This window comes from Homalodisca vitripennis, chromosome 4 (genome assembly GCF_021130785.1).
Source record: "Homalodisca vitripennis isolate AUS2020 chromosome 4, UT_GWSS_2.1, whole genome shotgun sequence".
Classification (NCBI taxonomy): domain Eukaryota; kingdom Metazoa; phylum Arthropoda; class Insecta; order Hemiptera; family Cicadellidae; genus Homalodisca; species Homalodisca vitripennis.
In genome coordinates this window covers 61,763,231-61,783,896 of record NC_060210.1, presented here as the reverse complement: position 1 = coordinate 61,783,896, position 20,666 = coordinate 61,763,231, and the positions used below count along the sequence as shown (strand labels likewise).

General features: G+C 32.8%; 2 protein-coding genes across 2 annotated transcripts in view; one reads left to right on the top strand and one right to left on the bottom strand.

The window, feature by feature from the left end:
• The window catches only part of LOC124359368 (Werner syndrome ATP-dependent helicase-like), a 45,044-nt gene extending 25,325 nt beyond the window's left edge, over positions 1–19,719 (top strand). The window contains exons 4-8 of the mRNA XM_046812059.1: positions 1,700–1,777; positions 1,934–2,114; positions 10,961–11,102; positions 13,438–13,534; positions 18,872–19,719. Of these exons, the coding sequence (XP_046668015.1) occupies positions 1,700–1,777; positions 1,934–2,114; positions 10,961–11,102; positions 13,438–13,534; positions 18,872–19,436 (1,063 nt within the window). The 3' untranslated portion in view covers positions 19,437–19,719. The remainder of the gene's footprint in view (positions 1–1,699; positions 1,778–1,933; positions 2,115–10,960; positions 11,103–13,437; positions 13,535–18,871) is intronic.
• Positions 19,709–20,666, bottom strand: part of LOC124359367 (protein transport protein Sec24C) — a 35,869-nt gene continuing 34,911 nt past the window's right edge. Inside the window, exon 18 of the mRNA XM_046812058.1 lies at positions 19,709–20,086. Within this exon, the coding sequence (XP_046668014.1) occupies positions 19,946–20,086 (141 nt within the window). The 3' untranslated portion in view covers positions 19,709–19,945. The remainder of the gene's footprint in view (positions 20,087–20,666) is intronic.

The following is a 20,666-nucleotide window of genomic DNA, read 5'->3' as shown; positions in this document are numbered from 1 at the left end:
TCAGTCTAAAATAAGGTACAATAATACTGTGAGTTCATCTAGTATCATAATCATGGATTTCTTCAATGCAGTGGAAGTTATTCAGGTTTTCTCTCTCATATAATCAATTTTGAAACAAAAAAATACTATGAACTGTCATTATATTATAATCAATCAAATACTTTTTACAGTCATCTTAATAACCCAAATTGGCTCAAATTCTCACGGCTTTCCTTTGCCAAGCAAAAACTTTACTGGCACCACCCCTAATATTACTCCAGAGCATTGTTGCGTACAGCAAAAAGAGAATGAAAATCACTGAAATTATCTCCCAACAGTCTTGTAATTTATGTAGTAAAAAAACAAGCTCTAGATAATTTTAAGATTACTGTGTTAGTGTGAGCTTTGCATCATAACTTGTAATCCAATGTTACTCCAAGTAACTTAACTGTTTCAACACATTTTGATTTTTCAAAGTGAAACAGATGGTTTTAGTTTTAATGTTATTGACTTTAAGTATTTATCACCATTAACTTTAAACCAAAGGTTGGTAACTTCCATCACTCCTGTCACTGTCTGCTTTCACATCTTTAAAAGTTGACCAGCAACTACAAAGGAAGAGTCCTCTGCATATAGAATGGTCCTACAGGGAATTTTGCTAGGCAAATCATTTATATATATATATATATATATAATGAATAAAATTGGGCCCAAAACTGCTCCCTGTGGAACCCTAGCGAGGACCGAGCCAGCTATAGAAACATGCAATCTGCCACAAAGATATCTTTTAAAAAAGTGGAACTGATTACTATCAATACCATAAGTTTTCAATTTACTCAAAATAATGTCATGTAATATACTATCAAAGGCCTTGCTGATGTCCACAAGAGTCATATTAACATACTTACTGTTTTCAAAGCCATTCAACTTATTAGTTTCCACTTTATTTAAAACATTAGTTGTGGACAAACAAGGACGAAAACCAAATTGACTATTACTTAAAATATTATGTACATCAAGAAATTCTGAAAGTTAGTTCTTAACATATGATTATATTATTTTAGAAAACACAGATACAATGCATATTGTTCTGTAATTGACAATACTCCTTGACATTTTTAAGCAGTTTGGAAAAGTAGAAAAATGAAAGGAAAGATTAATAAGAAATGTTAGAGGCTTGAAAATACTAGCAGCAACAAGTTTTACAAATTTGTTGCTAAAACCAAAAACATCCTGACTTTTAGATGGCTTCAGATTACCTTAAGCAAATATAGTTCACTAACACTCTTTGGATAAAAATTAATACCTTTGTAATAGTTATTAATAAAGTTCATCAGCGATAGGTGGTATTGGGGTTTCCATTTTGTAATAATTTCTAGCCTCAGACTTAATAATCTGCCATGTGGCCAAACATTTATTCTTTGAATTTTTTATTATTTTCTCTCATGATGCATAATTTTTGCTTCTCTCGTTCTAGACCTGCACAATTTACTTTTGGCAATGTAATACTTCTTAAGTTACATGCTATTTTTATAATTAATTCAAAAGTCAAAACAAAGTGTTTTACACAGTAATATGCCAAATCAAAATTTACATATATTCAAGAGTTTTATGTTAATAATCATTACATTAGACACCATATATTGTGGTTTTTTTCTATCTTGTAAGTAATAAATTTTGTACTTAAATATTTCTTGAAGTCTAATTTTAAAAATTTCAGTGGAGACGAAGATGAGACTGTGCGACTCGTCCCAACTCCTGAAATTATGAGTTTGGCTGGAAGAAAGCTTAGACTAGCGTAAGTAACTGCTGATAAATTTAGTAAATTAAAAATATTTCTCAATGTAAGAAATGTATAATGTTAGATTTAAATTAAACATGCTAGTAATAAAGAATGAACACTTTGGCTTCATCTTATTGGGGAACAAAGTACAAACATTTTTTTAATTTTTAGAGCCGTGAAAGCATTCAAAGAGAAAGCACAAAAAGTGAAAAGTGCTAGAATTTCAGGACCAACTGTTGTAAGAGAAGATGAACAAATAACTAAGAACCTGATACCTCTGTCAGCCATAGAACTGAGCCAGGCTATATCAGAGAATGAGCGTTGTGTGTCGAATGAGGAAGCCCAACTCCAGGTGAGGTCTATAGAGATATATTTATTAATGTGTAGGCCCTAAAGTGGTTTCTTGGTTCCACTGTTTCTTTGGAAAAGAACCAGAAGCTGACAGAAAAATCTAAGCTTCTCGATGTTGGCTTCAATCCTGGGGAAACAATCAGTATTGAGAACTGTTTGCCTATAATCTAAATTTAGCATCTAGCATCCAAATACTAGTGAAGCTCATTAATACTTTATGGATCCAAAAATCACTATATAAAAATTGAATTGAATTTCAATTTTAATTACTTAGTGGTCATTTGTATTACTCCATTCATCTTTGTCCAGGTTTGATTTATTTTGGGTCCTTTATTTTAGCCAATGAACGCTTGTATGTTGTGTATTCACTAAAACATTAATAATACTTCATTCCATTTATTGAGATTTATTTGTTTATGCCTAAAGACATCTTTGATGTTTGTGTGACCTTTGTAAAAACACATATGATACATTTTTGTATGTTCGTATTATCATCTCTAGCATTTTATGGGGAGATGTTTAGTTTTAAAGCAACAAAATTTGATGTAGGCATACTGCTGTAAAGATATTTCAATAACTGATGAATAAACAGCTTTCAATTGCAGAAATTAAAAAAAGTAGGAGACAACTTAGCACTTTCGCCTGAGAACTTCAGGGAGAAGAATTTCTGTTTCAGTGAACCCTTAATTGAATATAATTAATCATTCTGGAACTTTGAAATACTTCATTTAGTTCTATTTTCTAATCTTAAAGACAAGTGTATAGTCAGTAAGAAATCAATAATTAATTTAATTACTTTTATATTCCAGTTACTAAAATATTATACAGTTTGTGAAGTTTTTACAGAAAAACTTCAGAATAATAGTCCAATAGATGTTATCCACACAGATTTTGAACATTTATAGGAAGCGCAAACTTGGTAGCTCTGCAGAAGCAATTTGTTGTAATGATGACATGAAGTGATGATGTTTATTACAGAATGCTGTGTACACCGGGTTGATGTCTTTACGCAGTGCCTTGGCAGTAGAGATGGACTGTATGCCATAGCACAGTCCATGTTTTGTTTGTACAACAACTGAGTGAGTGACAGTATCAGTGAATGTGACAGTTAATTTATATTTTTTCAGTTTACACAAAGTTATAGTATAGTTAAAAGTGGACTAAAAGTTTGGTATAAGTATAAACTCTTCACAGGGCAATTAAATTTTATTTAAATATAAACTATGTAAAATTTACAATAAGATATATGCTACTCACTCTTCTAGGAGATAAAACCACATGGTTTTAAGCAAAATTTTAATAGTGAACTAAAGAGTTTTGGGACAGTCCACAGTTTAACCATTTACAGTAACACTCACTATTTTAATTGTAATTGCTATTTGATAAGTAGTTTGTGAAGAACAAATAATAATAATATTTAATAATCAAATGGTTACTGGCAGGAAGTGGCCTACTAACATGACTCCAGTAGTAACAGGCAATTTGTGAGCAGAGTATAATAGATTGCACTATCGGTCAGCTGTACCTGTCTACCTAATCTGTCTGCAGGTAGATCAAGTAGGCAGACAATAACAGTTCAAGGTCAACTACTATTATCACTATCTTTAACTGACCGCCCACCAATATCTCTGATTCATTGATTTATTTGGTGTAATACGTTGAGGCAGATTATGGCTAAACAGTTTATCATGCTTTACTTGTGTTTTTCTAAATAACTGTGTTTTTTGTGACACCTGCCTGTAAATCTGAAATCTGAATTTTATCTATTCATTAAAATGGTGGTAAAAAATACAAATGACTTAAAAGAAGGGGATTTTGTGTTTGCTGCTGTCCGTGGTTATCCTCCTTGGCCAGCTCAAATAGATAAAATTGAACACAAAAACAATAAATATAGATATTTTCGTGTAATTTTTTTGGAACGAACGAAACTTCAAAATGCAATCAAACTAACATTTATCCGTATGAGGAATTTAAAAATAAATATGGAATCCAGAGAGAAAATAACGCCAAATTCAACCTGGCCTTGGATCAAATTCGCAAAGCCCAAAACTGTAATGGACAAACTACCCCGAAAAATATACAAACCAAAACAAGTGGAAGCAAAACAAAGTCTTTGTCTACACCTAAGTCTCCACAAACACCTCAGATTTTTAACAATGCCACAATGGAAACCAAGAATTTAAATAAAAAACACTCTCCTGACACACTATCTCTTCAAAGTACAGTAGTTGAAGATTCAGCTAAAATGAATAATAACCATAACAACAAACCCAATCCTTCAGCTTCACAAAATGAAAAAATGAACATCTGTGAATCTTTGGTAGAGTCTGAATGGGTATCAGATGATGCGGTTCAAATCTACTATGATCTCTTGAACAATGCACTCCAAAATGATAAGTGTTATTTTGTCAGTCCTGTAATAACAATAGCAATAAAAACTCTTGAAGACTACAGAGAAATTATTCAACCCATTTGTTTGCAAAATAAAGACTTTATTTTCTTTCCAGTAAATAATTCGCCAGAAATTCAAAATATTGGTGGTTCTGGATCCCACTGGAGCCTTTTAGTGCTTGATAAAAAACAAAAGAACTTTTATCATTTTGACTCAGGAAGTGATTTGAATCTTGAACATGCGAAGAAGATCTCTAAAAGAATCAGTACTTATCTAGACCCAACAACAGTCTTTCCTTTAATCAAAGGGCTGACACCTCAACAAATCAACAGCATTGACTGCGGTGTATACATGCTCTTGGTAACTGATGCTATTGTTTCTGCCTTAACAGGTGAAGTTTTTTGCTTTACATCCTGAGATCCTAACACAAGCCTTAGCACCTCCCACTGAATGGGAAATTTTGACAAAGCGTGCCCAGCTTGCATTGATAATTCATAAGAATCGGTACCTGAGTTTGAGTAAATCTGCCATACAGGAGCTGATAATCTCCAAATTTAGCAATAAAATCTTACAAGATAATTATGGTAAGATACTTCTGAAAAACCAAGAGCTTGTCTCAGAGATATACAAATTAACACATAACACAACAAATCTCCTTAAAAATCAAGTACAACAACATAAGTCACAAAAAAATCATTCAGAAAATAAGTGGACCATAGCAGTTTCTAGAAGAAACAAAAATAATAATGGTACTAACCAAAAAAAGCTACCTCAGCTACAGAAAACAGCAATATCAACTTCAAATAATTATCAAATCTTATGTAATCATGATTTACAACAAACTATAGAAAAGAAAACATTCAACTTACAAGGAACAAAAAACCAAACCAAATTTAAAAATAACAAAATAATTCAATCAAGACCAAAAATAACTTTTGGGAAAAAAATTAAATTGGCAGTTTATTCAGACAGCCAGGGGCATGAAGTGGCTCAAGGTATTGAAAGGGCAAATCAAAACGAAATCAAAGCCGTGGGATGTGTAATGCCGAATGCTCGTCTTCTCCAAGTGACAGAAGCAGCATTGTCATCAACAGATGATGCCATAGTTCTTTTGGGGGGAACTAATGATGTTCTACAAAGTGATGTCTCCTCAATATATAAATCACTGGAAAGTGATCTAATTACTTTAAGCAAGAACAAGCCTGTAATAATAACCACAGTTCCAAGAAGATATGACCAAGACATATTTAGCCCAGTACACAACACTATTGACCTTCTTAATAATTACATTAGAGAACTGGTATTTCGTATCAAATCTACCTATCTTATTGACTTAGACAGACTAAAACGATTTCATTTTACCAGACATGGCCTTCACCTTAGTGGCAGAGGGAGGACTAAGCTAGGCTATTTAATTATGGACATTCTGAAAAATGTATTTCCAGAAAAGGAACAGCAGAGTTTGGAAGTGCACATTGGTGATTTAAAAGGTGTTATGGCAAACACACATTCTACTGGTAACTCACACAATCAAGATGAATCCAGTAACAAGTCAGTTTGTGAACTCATCAATGTAATTGAGGCTGACATGAATGACTTAATGGATGAGTTTAGTCATAAAGTTGGCTTTGCCCACTGTATCTCCGCTGACCTCTGTGATGATAAACAGATGAGTGCAGGGGTTGCGCTGGTATTCAGAGACCGTTTTGGGAAACCCACCCAGTCACATTGTCTCAACGATTTTTTGACTTATCAGACATCCAGGTTTGGAGCATCTGTTTACGGTCTGGTGACAAAAAAAAATATATCATCAAAAGCCAGAAAAGTGTGATTATGATACTGCTTTCACTAAACTAACGGAAGATTTTAAAAGAAGAAAACTAAGAACACTGATCTGCTCTCCAATGGGATGTGTACGGGACCACATTACCATAGAACATTTTGTGGCTAATCTTATTCTCTTCCAGAATGCTTCAAATGCCTGTGTCAAGATAGTTACAACTGACGAAGCATCTGCTGGTAAACTTAGAAATGGACTGATGCACTCTGATTTTGTTGCAAAATTGAAGTGTGAAATTTCTTTACACTTGACTCAAACCACTACTAAAGACTCTAATGCTCTAAATGCTTCTATATCAAATGATGTGCTAGAAATCAATGTGGCTGATACTACACTGCAAGACACGATTCGGAACATTTCTTCTGTAGATACTAGTTTAATACATTTAAGTAATCACGTCTTTTCACCTAACCCAACTATTAATAAGTTACCAATTTAGCCAATGTAAAACAGGAACTAGCTCAATCACTGAACTCCGCACTCTTTCTGGAAATCCATCTAACCAGCATTTCATAGAGTTTAACATAATATTTTTAAATATACAAGGTTTAAAAAATAAAATTGATGTCTTAGCAAGTTTTTTTATTAGTATGCCTAATGTGCATGTAATCTGCCTGTCAGAACATTGGCTTGGATATGATGAAATTAAATTATCATTTCCGGATAATTATTACTGTGCAGCTGCATATTGCAGACAGAACCACATTAGAGGGGGGACATCCATATTTGTAAATGGTAAATTTCAATCTAGGGAGTGGGACATTAGTGGATTTTGTGATGAATTAAACTTTGAAGCCTCTGCTATTTTTATTGATGATCTTAAAATGTTGATAGTATCTTTGTATCATTCTCCAAATGGTGACCCCAATATATTTTTATGCACTCTTGACACATTGCTGTCATATATTACGCAAAAGACTAATTGTGATATTATATTGGGAGGCGATGTTAATATTTGCTTTGATGTTACAAAAAACACTGCAACAGTTAGCAAACTGCTTAATATCTTAAGACAGTATGATTTTTACTATTTAAATAATACACCAACTAGAGGAAAAAATTGTCTAGATAATGTCTTTATAAGAAAACATTCTCTCAAGACAGCCTCAGTCAGTACGTTCAAATTCCCATTCTCTGATCATGATGGCATCACTGTCAACATTAGGATGAAAAATAGAACATTTACTGAAAACGATTACAATAATTCTAGAACTGACTATCCCATTAAATTGTTTATCCCTCAATGTGATTTTGAAAATCTGTCTTCAAAGCTAGCTACTTATGACTGGAAAAATTTAATATATCTAACTAAATTCAATGGTGCGGAATACATGTTTGAGTCTCTGTTCACTGTTATCATTAACAATATAAATTTTGTTTAAAGTATTAAAAAAATTAAAACCGAACAATTGAATGAATGAATGAATGAATTGATTTTATTTCCCAAATATATGTACAATATTACAATCCAAACTTTACAATTAACTTCTAAAAAATTTTTATTACATTACCGAACGTAGTTTGAAATGAGAACAAAGAATAAATATCATAAGAAATAATCATCATAAAATAAACATCATAAAAATAACATCATGTGTAAACATTGTCCTCGGGAAATGAGCCTGCATGGGCTATGATGCCTGTGCGCAGACTCGAGTTGCTCACGCCTGAAGAAATAACGGACTGGATATACATTAAAAAAATGAATATAAAATATAATACAAAATAATACACTATTATATACCACATACACACGTGAATCTGGAATGAATATATTAAAAGGAAAAAACCGTGTAATTTTAATATGTACCTGTTTTAAAGAATTGAATATTATTAATTTTAAAAACATTTACATATTAGCAACAAGGGTAAATAAGCAGGGTCACCGCAGATTATAATGGGGTAGTGATAATGAATAATGATGGGATAGGAGTGGTGGCTGTTCACATGTCAAACTGTCCGCCCGTAGTTCGTAGACAACACTGCCTCGGCTTCCTCAATAGACAATGATAATATCCACTGGTTAACTTTCCTTTTAAAGATAATTATAGAAATTTCATTGAAAAAACTAAAATTAGGAAACTGTTTACTTATATTAATAAAAAGCACGTGGGCTAGATAGTATGAGTTGGTGTTTGAATAAGATTTAGTTAATTATCCAAAAAAAAAGAATAAAATGTGGTATACTGACAATTTAAGGAAAATGAAAGAAAAATTATTGTTTCTTAGTGACTTGATAAAGGGCAATCATAATCAAAATGTTTCCTTAAGAGATAGGTATAATGAATTAAAATATCAGTATAAAAAGTCCATCAAAGAAGCAAAACTAGCTAGTAATGTAAATTATATAGAGCAAAGTAGTAATAAATGCAAATCGGCTTGGCATATTATAAAAAATAATAATGTTCAAGTTAATAATTTCAAAACCAACATTGATCCTGATACTTTCAATAATTATTTTGTAAATTCTGTAAATGAAGTTAAACGAAACATAAAATCATCTGTAAATAATGTTCAAAGTCATGAGTTGCTGCCAGCTATTGTGTCCAACCAGTACTTTTCTTGGAAAAATATAACTCCAGAGAACGTTTTGAAAGCCATTAAAAAAATGAAAAATTCTGACAGCCTTGATTTTTACGATATGTCAAATAACTTATTAAAAAAAATAGCTTTAAGTTTGGTAAATCCTCTAGCAACCTGTATCAACCAATTACTAAAAGAGGGGGTGTTTCCTAGACAACTTAAAGTTTCCAGAATTTGTCCAATATATAAAAAGGGTCCGAAGGATGAGCCTGGGAGCTATCGTCCCATTTTTGTTGTTCGAGTCCTATCAAAACTGATTGAAACGCTGGTCTACGAACAGATTGTTGATTTCTTGGATAGCAATTATCTTTTAAATGCATCTCAATTTGGTTTCAGAAAGACTAAATCTACTGTTGATGCAATAGATGATTTGATTAGACAAATTAATCAGGTATTTGAAAATAAGGCTTTTGCTCAGGTCACCTTCTGTGACCTGAGCAAAGCCTTTGATTGTGTTAACCACTGTGATCTTATCACAAAGCTAAATTATTACGGGTTTTCAGATCCTACATTGAAATTTTTCAAGTCTTATTTACATGATCGACAACAGATAGTTACCATCAATGGGGTAAGGTCCAAGGACATTACAGTAAAATATGGTGTCCACAGAGCTCTGTCCTTGGACCACTTCTATTTTTAATCAGTATAAATGATCTACCTTTCTCAGTGACAGCTAAAACAATACTTTACGCTGATGATACAACTTTTATTAACATTGCAAATAACATTGGAGAACTCTCAAAATTTTCAGATGAAACCTTAATAGGTGCTTCCCAGTGGTTTCGATCTAATGGATTTCTATTAAATGAAGAAAAGACACAAAATATAATTTTTAGCTTGAAACCTTATTTGGCCCCTCTTGATAACAGTTTTAGCTCCAATGTAAAATTTTTAGGAATGTATATAGATAACCAACTAAACTGGAACCAACATACAGAATATATAAGCAAGAGGCTTTCTAGAGTTATTTACCTGTTAGGTCGCCTTAAGAGTGCTGTTCCTAAAAACTATGTGAGGACTGCCTATTTTGCGTATTTCCAAGCAGTTTTTCGATATGGTTTGATATTTTGGGGCAACTGCTCAGGAATTGAAGACATCTTAATTCTTCAAAAAAAAGCTATTAGAGTAATGACTAATTCTCAACCGCTGGAACATTGTAAACAACTTTTTATTCTGTTAGAGATTCAAACGGTTATCAATCTATATATATTTGATTTAATTAACTATATTCTAAAAAATCCAAAATTTTTAAAATTTAATAACGAAATTCATTCATACAATACTAGAACTAAAAACAATGCTGCAATTGGTTATCACCGCCTCAGTAAAACCTTAAATAGTCACATGGTAACATCGCTGAAAATCTATAATTTTTTGGAACCTCTGGTAAATAAGTATCCACCTTTCTATAGTTTAGACGAGTTTTTAGAATTAAAAAACATTACATTTTAGATATATAATAATTTTTATATGTAAATTTTGACAATTGTTTATTTACTATTTAATTTATATATCTAGGCCTAGTTTATTTTAAATTAACCTTCACTGACTAATTTATGCTACTAAAGCACTGTTTTTTTCTTTTTTGAATGTTAGTTTAAGTTTAAATTATTTTGATAAAATTGTTTTATTTAGACCATGCCCTAGGCTGCAATATGACATTGTCAATGATTGTAAGAATTTGAACGACAAATAAAGATTTATTTATTTATTTATTATTTATACATGGTGGCCAACAACAAGACTCTACTGGAGCTGACTAAGTTGAGACACACCAACAAAGAACTAACTTGGCAGCAGTAATTTGTTGTAATGATGACATGAAGTGATGATGTTTATTACAGAATGCTGTGTACACCGGGTTGATGTCTTTACGCAGTGCCTTGGCAGTAGAGATGGACTGTATGCCATACATGGTGGCCAACAACAAGACTCTACTGGAGCTGACTAAGTTGAGACCCACCAACAAAGAACTAACTTGGCAGCAGTAATTTGTTGTAATGATGACACGAAGTGATGATGTTTATTACAGAATGCTGTGTACACCGGATTGATGTCTTTACGCAGTGCCTTGGCAGTAGAGATGGACTGTATGCCATACATGGTGGCCAACAACAAGACTCTACTGGAGCTGGCTAAGCTGAGACCCACCAACAAAGAACAGTTAGCACAAGGTGAACACTCATACCTTCTTTGCATAAAATAATGTTTAATGCAGCAGTCTGGCATGCCTTGGTTTTTAAATATGGAAGAAGTGCCTTAAGTCCAATAGTATTATTATTGCAGATTGTTAATAAAAATATATAGCACACGTTGGAAAACACAATATTAATGTAGGAAAGGTGTTTATCTATATTCATTGTTAGAATAATCAGAACTGGAGCTAATCTAAATTAGATCATCTGTGTCTGCAAGTGATTTGGCACTTTCCTCTCATAAAGCTGGATTTTCAAATTGCTCTGGAATTTGTGACCACAGGTGCTGCTACAGCCCGTACTGATGCCACTCATATCAGCTCCTCTGGAATTTTGATATGATACTTATGCAGTGAGAGGCGACGGCCACCTTATCTTTATCTTACTCTCCAGCAGCTTTGAGACATTTTATTTCTTGTTCTCTATATAATTTTGCTTCCCAAAATGTTACTAAGAAATATTAAAAATTATGGAGTTAAAGTACTTCTTCCATATTACATATGAACCATCATCAGTCTTTCCAAATGTAGCATAAAAAATAATTTTGTCAGTTTATTTTTGTTCAAAAAGTGTGTAAAGGGAGATGATTAAAGATGCTTTACAAACAAAATTTGAAATTAATTTTCTTCAAATTCAGTTCAATATTTCCTTTAGGATTGATTTTATTTACAGGATAAACCCATATTACAGCTTGAGGAACATATTTTTAATACAGCAAATTTATTTATTTTTTTTTTAATTTTATTATCTTTTTGTTAAGTAAAAGCTGTAAACCTTGTGCTTATAATATAGTTTAAATAGTTCTCAAGAACATTTATGTGTATTGTATTTAGGGTTAAAAAATGTTGCAACTTGAGTTAGCTCTTCCTTATTTTTTTGTAGACATGACTATAAAATAATCATGCTGGAAAAAATGTATATGAAATATAATTCAAATTATAATTAATAATCTCATTTGTGAGATAAGTTTGTCCAAAAACTCTGAAAGTAAAATATAAAATATTTTGAGGTTTCATAAAACAAATTTATCCAACTTCTTCTATAGCATATGTTTTGATGATTTCAGTACCAAAATAAAACATTTACAGAATATATATTCTTTTTTTTAATAAAAGGAGAAAAATATCTTTCATTGTAATAAAACTAGTTAAAACAAACTAACTGATATGTATTTATCAAATATTATTGCTCAAATCAAATTGGTGAATGGTTATTGTTCTTGTTAATTTATTTTCGATAACCTGTTGAATGTAGAAATGTAGATTGTGAACCTGTAGAATATGTGTGTAGTTTTTGTTGTTTAAAATTTGGAATTATTTTATATTCTGTTTTAAATCACAAAATAATTTTATTTCGCATTTACAATTATATAATTGTAATTAGCATTTAAATATTTTACCATTTACACATTACACTGGCAATTTTGATGAAGCACAAATACACAATTTGTGAAGATAATGAAATGTTATTACTTGAACATAAAACAATATTTGATCTTATTGTTGCAGATATTGATATAATTAATTATTTGGGCAATTGCAAATTTGTATGGGATATATACAATTGTTTCTATCATATTTATTTATTTTAAAACTAAAACTACTTACTGAAACAAATAAATATATTATTTTTATTACAACAGTTAAAATCCTTTTCATCTTAAATTTTAATCAGTTTTACAATGGATCACTTATTTTAACAGCTGATTTCTGGTTAGGTAGGCCCATATTAATTAACAAGTAGAAGAGGTCCTCAGCTCCTTAGTTGGTAGCGCAAAAGGATTTGTTCTATCTCAGAATCCTATACAGGATTACTCAACTGCCATTGATGGGATCTCTGCAGAGTTCTCATGATGCAAATAACGATTAACTGGAGAGTTAAGTAAGACTGACAACTGATACAAACAAGAGAACTAAGACAGCCATATTGTACAACCAACAACCAGAGAATGAAGAATGAGAAGTGTTTCTGCTCTGCTCTCTATTTACATGGATAGTGACGTCAACCAATGTTGTAGTTTATGCTCCGAATTCTGTGTTTTCTGATCACTCAACCATTCAATATGCTGCAAGATCTGTTTTCAATAATTATTTTTATTAAGTATAATGTTTTTATACTAATTTTATCTGATATTTTAATTAAATTAATTTGTTGACATTCAATGATGATTATTCAATCCATCTACTTATTCCATACCATTCTTCCACATTTTTTCATACTAAAATTGGCATGAAATATTAATTAATTTATCACTTCAGGGATGTTTAAATATTATTTGATTCCGTATGTGTATATATATATTTTTTTTTTTCAGTTGAAGGCTTTGGTCAGGTGAAAGTGGACAAATTCGGAGATGCTTTCCTTGCAAAAATAAAGGAGCTAAGCACACAATGTGAGAGTACCATCACTATGTAAGTTATTCAAATCAAATCATTTGTTGCCAAACAACTTTTCAGTACAGACATCCTTCATGTTTTTTCTTAAAGATAGTTACAGTTGTTATATTAAACTTAACCTTTTATACTAAATATTAATACTAAATTGTACATTGGCCAAACAAAAAGGAACATCAAGACACGATTCAAAGAACTCTTTTCACATACAAAATATGGAAGAACTGAAAAATCTGCTAAATTGCGAAATACTGAAATACTGTATTGAATCTGGATACATCATCTCTGATACAAATTTAAGATTATTGAAAGAAGTTACAAACTCAACACATTTGAATGCTTGGGAAACATTTTACATAAACATAAATCAAGTAAAACTTATTAATAAGGAAGACGGAACTATTAGAAATTCAATTCTACTCTCATCACAATTCATAAGAAAATTAAAATGTAATAATAATTAGATTTAAATATTCTATACTGGCTAACCATTTTTCCAAATCCTTTACCACAGGTTATTTTTTGTATTTATTGTAGTATTTGTGAAGTTGCCTGACGATGGAATCCTTGATTCTGAAAGGCCTCGCAAAATTAAATTAATTATTGGAATAGTCCCACCCCCACCTTCTAACTTTTGAACGGAATTAAACAAACCAATATCCTTTGGGGGGTAGTTATATAATGACAAATGATGATTTTTGCACTACATGAGAACTTAGCCCCTCAACCCAAATGCGGGTTGGGGGGTCAAGTCAAAATTTTTAAATGCAAACCCCCCTCAAATGACACTTCATTTTAAAGGTCTTTATAAAAGAAGAACAATGCCACAAACTAGAGGTCCCTATCTAAATCCAGTACGAAACAACGGCTTGTCAAAGTTTTATCGAAAAGTTACGCTAAAGAACACTATTTTTCTTAACTCATCTGTTCAGACTTATTCTTAATACTAAGTAGTGCTAAATTAAACTTAAAATAACTAAACTTAATGTTGAAATCTTACTTTAACCTTTTTTAACCCCTCAACGCATTTTTTTTTTTTTTTTTTGAGTCCAGTCCAACCCAGTCTGCACCACTTTTTTACCCGTTTTACTTTATTTTGACTCTTTTTACTATAAGGACAATAAAAATTATAAAATACTTGTATAGGGATATTTCATAATTTTTTACATTAACTATGAACAGACAAAACCTATTTAGTGATAAAATAAATTAATTTTATTATTTATCCTAACCGAGATATAACAACACATTGTTACTTACACTAAAAGTTAATGGTAGTGTGGTAAACCTCGAAGCATTCTTCAAGGCATAGGCCTGCCTCACAATTTGGACACCAATACACTGTGTCTCTCCTCCTTCCATGTTTATTACACACCACACATCTTCTTTGAGGATTGGATTTTTTCCCAGTAGCAGGAATCTTCTCAATGAAATGCCTTTCTGTAAGACGAGACGGAGGTGGCTCGGTTGATGGCCTACCATGTACTTGTTTAGGAACACCAGGTTGATATTTTTCAATAATTTCTTTGATCAAACCTAATCTAAAAGAGAGATGGTCTGTGTTTGGCCTTCCAGATTACATAGGAATTTTGAATTGTTATATTTAGTAATCGTTTGAACACTTTAAGATACCATTTTGTGCCCCGTTTCCCTTCCATCAAATAACTTTCCAGCATTTGGTCCCTAAAGTCCACTCCACCCATATTTTTGTTGTATTCAACAACAACTGCAGGTTTCAATACTTCTTTGTTATATTTTTTACAAACCATCATCTCCACATCATGGTAAGTAGATATGAGAGAAACGACACGTTTGTCGCACCACTTAAAAACAGCAACATCATCTGAATGGACAGCCATCATTTCTCCCTTTTTCAATTTAGCGTTTCTAAGATTTTTTGTAATTCCTTGTCTGTTGAGTTTGATAGTCCCTGCACAGTCAATTTTTTGTTCTTTTAAAAATTTGGCCAAGTAAGGATTGTTATAGAAATTATCCATCCATAATGTATGTCCTTTACCAAATAAATTTTGAAGTAATTCTAAAACTATTGCCTCAGTTTTTTGTGTATCTGAATCTATAAGGGGACAAGTAAACTGCATGTGTTGGATCAGTGAGTAAAATTAGGTTCCATGTGTATGCTGTTGATGACTTACAAAGTTCATAGGACTTTATCCCAAATCGAGCTGCTTTTAGTGGAATATACTGTATAAATGCCAGTCTGCCTTTCCATAGCAAAAGACTTTCATCTATGGATATATTCTGACCTAGAGTGTAGGCTGTTTTGAACTTTTTATTTAGGTCTTGATAAATAGGAAATATTTTTGACAACTGCCTTGAAACTCCTTCCAAAGGAGAACTGTTATCACTAAAATGCAAAAATTTGTTGAGTAATTCAAACCTCTTCCCAGTCATTGTTGAAAGAAAAAATTTTGTTTCCAGGATAGGATTTTTGGAAAAATATTACCTACCAGTTGGTTTTACACTGCTCATTAGCATGTACATGGCAAGCAAGATATACATCTCTCCATTTGTGCAGGGGACCCACTTCCACATTGTCGAGAATTGTGAAAATACCATACCTCTCTGTGACATTTCTTGATCGGCGTACCGATTTGTTTCTGTAACTATAAGGTCAACAAGATAGTCATCAAAGAAATATTGAAAAGTATCCAGAATACTATCTTTTTCAATATTAGGACCACTATTTTCAGTAAAAATTTCCCTCTGTCCATGAAACGTTTCCATTCCCTCCCAAGCCATATCAGGTCGCTTTCTAGGTTTATTTTTTCTGTGATTTGTGTCCCCTCCACCCAATTCTGGCTCATTTTCTGATTCTGAACTAGCCCTAGATTCATTTTGGATTTCTTGTTGAGCGTAGTCAACATCATCTGAGGAATCATCACTGTCTATAAGCCGGTCGATTTCACTACCCCAGTGAACAAGGTTGCTTGCCAGCCTACTTTCATCATTTGCAGCTTTACTTGTACTTGGCCCAGACATCGTAAATTATTGTACTAGCAATAATAGTGGCCTAATAAACTATAAAACACTATAAACTCAATGTTCCTAAGCTTGCAATTATCCTAAATCATTATTACAACTAGCAAAATCAAAACCTAACCGCAATACATTGTCTTGTGAAACTAACATTTCGATGTTATTCTCACTTCAAAACTCACAAAACCACTTACAAATTAGAATGTAAGACATTCACACTCGTTCACAGTATCACTAATAATAATAATTGCAATTATAACCATAGAAAACAACAATACATGATGTAAACAAACCACGCGGGACGACTATTTTAGCCGGAACTGCGCAGTGACTGTTTGTCATCAGCTGACCCACTATAGATTGTTTTGCTAAACGGAATCGATAACAATAAATGGATATATAACTTAACCATTCGATAGTTCAACTCAGTAGCTTTAAAACGAGTATGCGTTTAGAATATATTAGTCTAATAATAACCGGTTATTTGCTGAACGAACGATCAAATGTCACAAAACGTACCACGTACGTCGCGGTGCGAGCTCATTGGAATAACGTAAACGTACCATGTACGTCGCAATTCGTTGAAGGGTTAAGCTCGAAGTAAATGCTCAAAATGGCCCCCATTTACTTCTTGGTAAAAATAAAGTCTTGATTTTTTTGAGTATTGTGTTTTTTCTATTTTATGTGCAATATTTTTGTGTATTCAGTGTTTTATATAAATATTGTAACAATTTCACTATACAACTCCTGTACACTCATTCTAAATAAATAAGGCTTTATATGTACAATATTTGTTTTTCCCCTTGTAAGATATCGGATGATTCAGTTTGTGTTGAATTTTACATGTGAATATTTATGAACATTTTTATTTTTATGTAGTAACTATGCAGAAACATTAATTATAATTACTCATTAAAAATAACATTTCTAAATGTAGTGTTATATCTCAAATACTGTTTGTTTCTTTGTGTATTATCCTGCAATTACTAACATCTTCCTGCAAATAAACATTAAATCTTTATTTGCCACTACACAGCCCCATTTTATCTTTCCCTGATTGAACTAAATCCATTGTAGCCAATATGGCCTACTTGTCCTATTCTGATGTGTTTTAAGGGCCCCATACACCTGCGAGTCTGGCTCGAGAGCCGGACCCGCTGATTATCCACCATACACCTACGTATCTTGTTCGCCCAGTTGCAAACATGAGTTTTTCGAAGAAGGTTGCAGCTGTGGTCATAGTGTTAGATGAGCTAGGTATATTTAAGAAAAAACGGAAGAAAAGGGTAATGTGGTCAAAGAATTGGTTACTAAATAGAAAGAGATTTAGTCACATGAATTGATTGAATTTTATTAGGAATGATAGTCGCCAAGACTATCAGAACTATTAAGGATGTCAGCTGAAAGTTTTAACATGTTATTGGACAAGGTTAAACCGCTTATAACAAAAAAAGACACTATACTGCGAAACGCTATATCACCAGAGGAACGCCTCACTGCTACTCTCCGTTTTCTGGCTACCGTTTTCCGTCTTCATCCTCGTCCAAATTGCTCTTGGTCTTTCGAGGCTGCTCCTGCTCTGCGTACCACATGAGCTCGAAGTACCACAGAGTTGGGGTGTACGTATCATCTGCGGAAGCTCCGCTTCTCGTGCTGTCACAAACCTTCCTCATTTCTTTCCTGAATGCTGCCCTAAAGTTATAAACTTTCCTTTTTACAAAGTTAGTGTCTGCATTCGGAATTGTTTCTTTCGTAATTTGGAGGAGATGTTCCCAGGCAGTACCCTGTTTAAACTTGTTGGAATACTCCGCACTTCGTACCTTCCACAAACACGGCAAATTTCGATACTCTTCAATAAATGTTGTTAAAAAATCAGGGCTCATAAATAACTTGGAGTCAGCCATGTTAACTCAAAAGAAACAAAACATCTTACCCTTGGCGGAACGAGTGGTGCGTAACGTTTGGCCCGCAGTAGTGAAAACAGAATGAACAGATTTTTCGGTGGTGGGGGCACGAGTCCGATCCGTAATGCGCCATACACTGGCGAACTGATACCCGAGCCGCACAACAAGCAGTGGCGGATCCGGCTCGGCTCGCCTGAATTTGACTCGGCTCGGCTCTTTATTGTCCATACACTGACGGATTTGGTCCATTTCTAGGCGAGTCGAGCCAGACTCGCAGGTGTATGGGGCCCTTTATTTTCTAACTCACTCACTAGTGTTGGTTTTCCCTCCTATCTAATACTTATATTGATATCTAATCAAAATTTCTAACCCCTATTTCATATTTTCTTTTGTTATATCTTCTGAACACAATTTAAGTACTCAAAACACTAACATAACATTATATTGGTTTCAGGCAGCCCCAATGTATCACTGCAACTGAAGAAGAAGCTAAAACAGTTTCACAAGCTACCACTTCATTTGAACAGCAAAAAATTTCAAGTAAGAAGAAAGGAGTTTCATATGAAAGTGATGAAGATGCAGTTGACGTAAAGGAAGAAAATCAACTTTGGGAAGACGACATTGATGAGAGCTATTTGGCAGAAATGGCTCTGGATAACTCGATTCCACCTCTGGCAACTACTTATGTCAAGATGGAGAAAGATCAGACTGTGTGTGGAGATGAGAATGATGTGTGGGGTACAGGGGATGATGACTGGGACAATGATCTAGAGACAAGTTTGGCCAAAGCTGAAGAACAAGCTTTGTCCAGCTCACAGTTGATGTCTCAGCGTACAGTTAAGGTAGACAAGAAGAGACCGATTGTATATGATAGTGATGAAGATGTGCATTTGACAAGGTCTTCACCAAGTAAAAAACGCAGTAATTCAGCAGTCCTGAAATGTCAGATGACTCCAAAAGAATTAGAAGTTGAAAAGAAACGCAGACGTAAAATGAAATTAAAAAACTTGCTTGCTTAAAAAATTGTTATAGGTAAATATATATAATATGTACAGAATCTTTGTTTAGTTGTGTATTTGTTATTTATTGTTTTATAAAAAATTTCGTAATTAACATTTTTTACAACTTTTGTTTGTATTCCTTAATTAAGTACACCCACTCCTCCAATTTTCTCCCCAGAAGTAAGAATTTATTTATTTACAGTCTTTAAAATTACAAATATTGTCATCTATCATACTAAATTATTGGTAACAGTATTGTATTGTATTGTGGAAATTAAAAATGACACAGATTAATAGCAAATATTTAATATATTTATTCCAATATTCCAGCATTACATACAATATAACAACTAATACAAGTAATTCATTCAACAAAATATCGGAACTAATATTTTACAAAATGATCGCGACTTCCTGAAGTGTAACAAACAACTGATCAGTTTACAGTTTGCCATTCCTGACGTCACGTTACCGAAGTGAATGTTTTGTGGAGAAAAATTACAGTTAGCCAATAACTTTCACTTCTGTTAACTCAGGATTGAGCGGATTTCCTTGTGCATGTGACATAAAAAGTCCACGTACGAAGCAGTACCGTCCATCCCTCTGTCCTCTACCAGGAAGTGCTTCATCAGCATCTCCATTTTGTCCCGTTGTCGCACCAACGTCAGCTGTAACAGTGTATGTTGAACAATATTTGACAAACTGTAAACTTGAATCTTTCACTACCCTATTGGTACTACACTTTAAGAAATTTAAAGAAGAGAATTAGTATTAGTGGTATTTTGAACCAAATTAAATAGAGAAAAGTAGTATAATCAGGAATGAAATTTAATTACAACAGAAACTGGTGATTAATTTTCTAAAAGACCGCTAATAGTTCAACTTTGCAATTATTCTAATGACCTTTTTAAGACATTTTGAGAGCAGGTCAAATTGTATGTATGATCGTGCTGACCAAGAAATGAAATGAAAACATTTTTCTGTTATTGACTATTTTTCAAATCCATTTCAGTGAAATATTGAAAGCATCAATCTAAAGTCGTGTCATCAGCACTACAGTGTTTGCTCTCTATGATGGATCTCTGAATTAAATTAACAGACACATATAAGAAACAAAAGAGACCAAAGAATTAAACTTTAAAAATCCCATGTGATATTTTTGTTTTCTTAAACATTCAGATATGCACACACTAGTTTTGACCTCTAACCCTCTGAATGGCAAGGTCAGAAATTTCTAACTTAATGGCA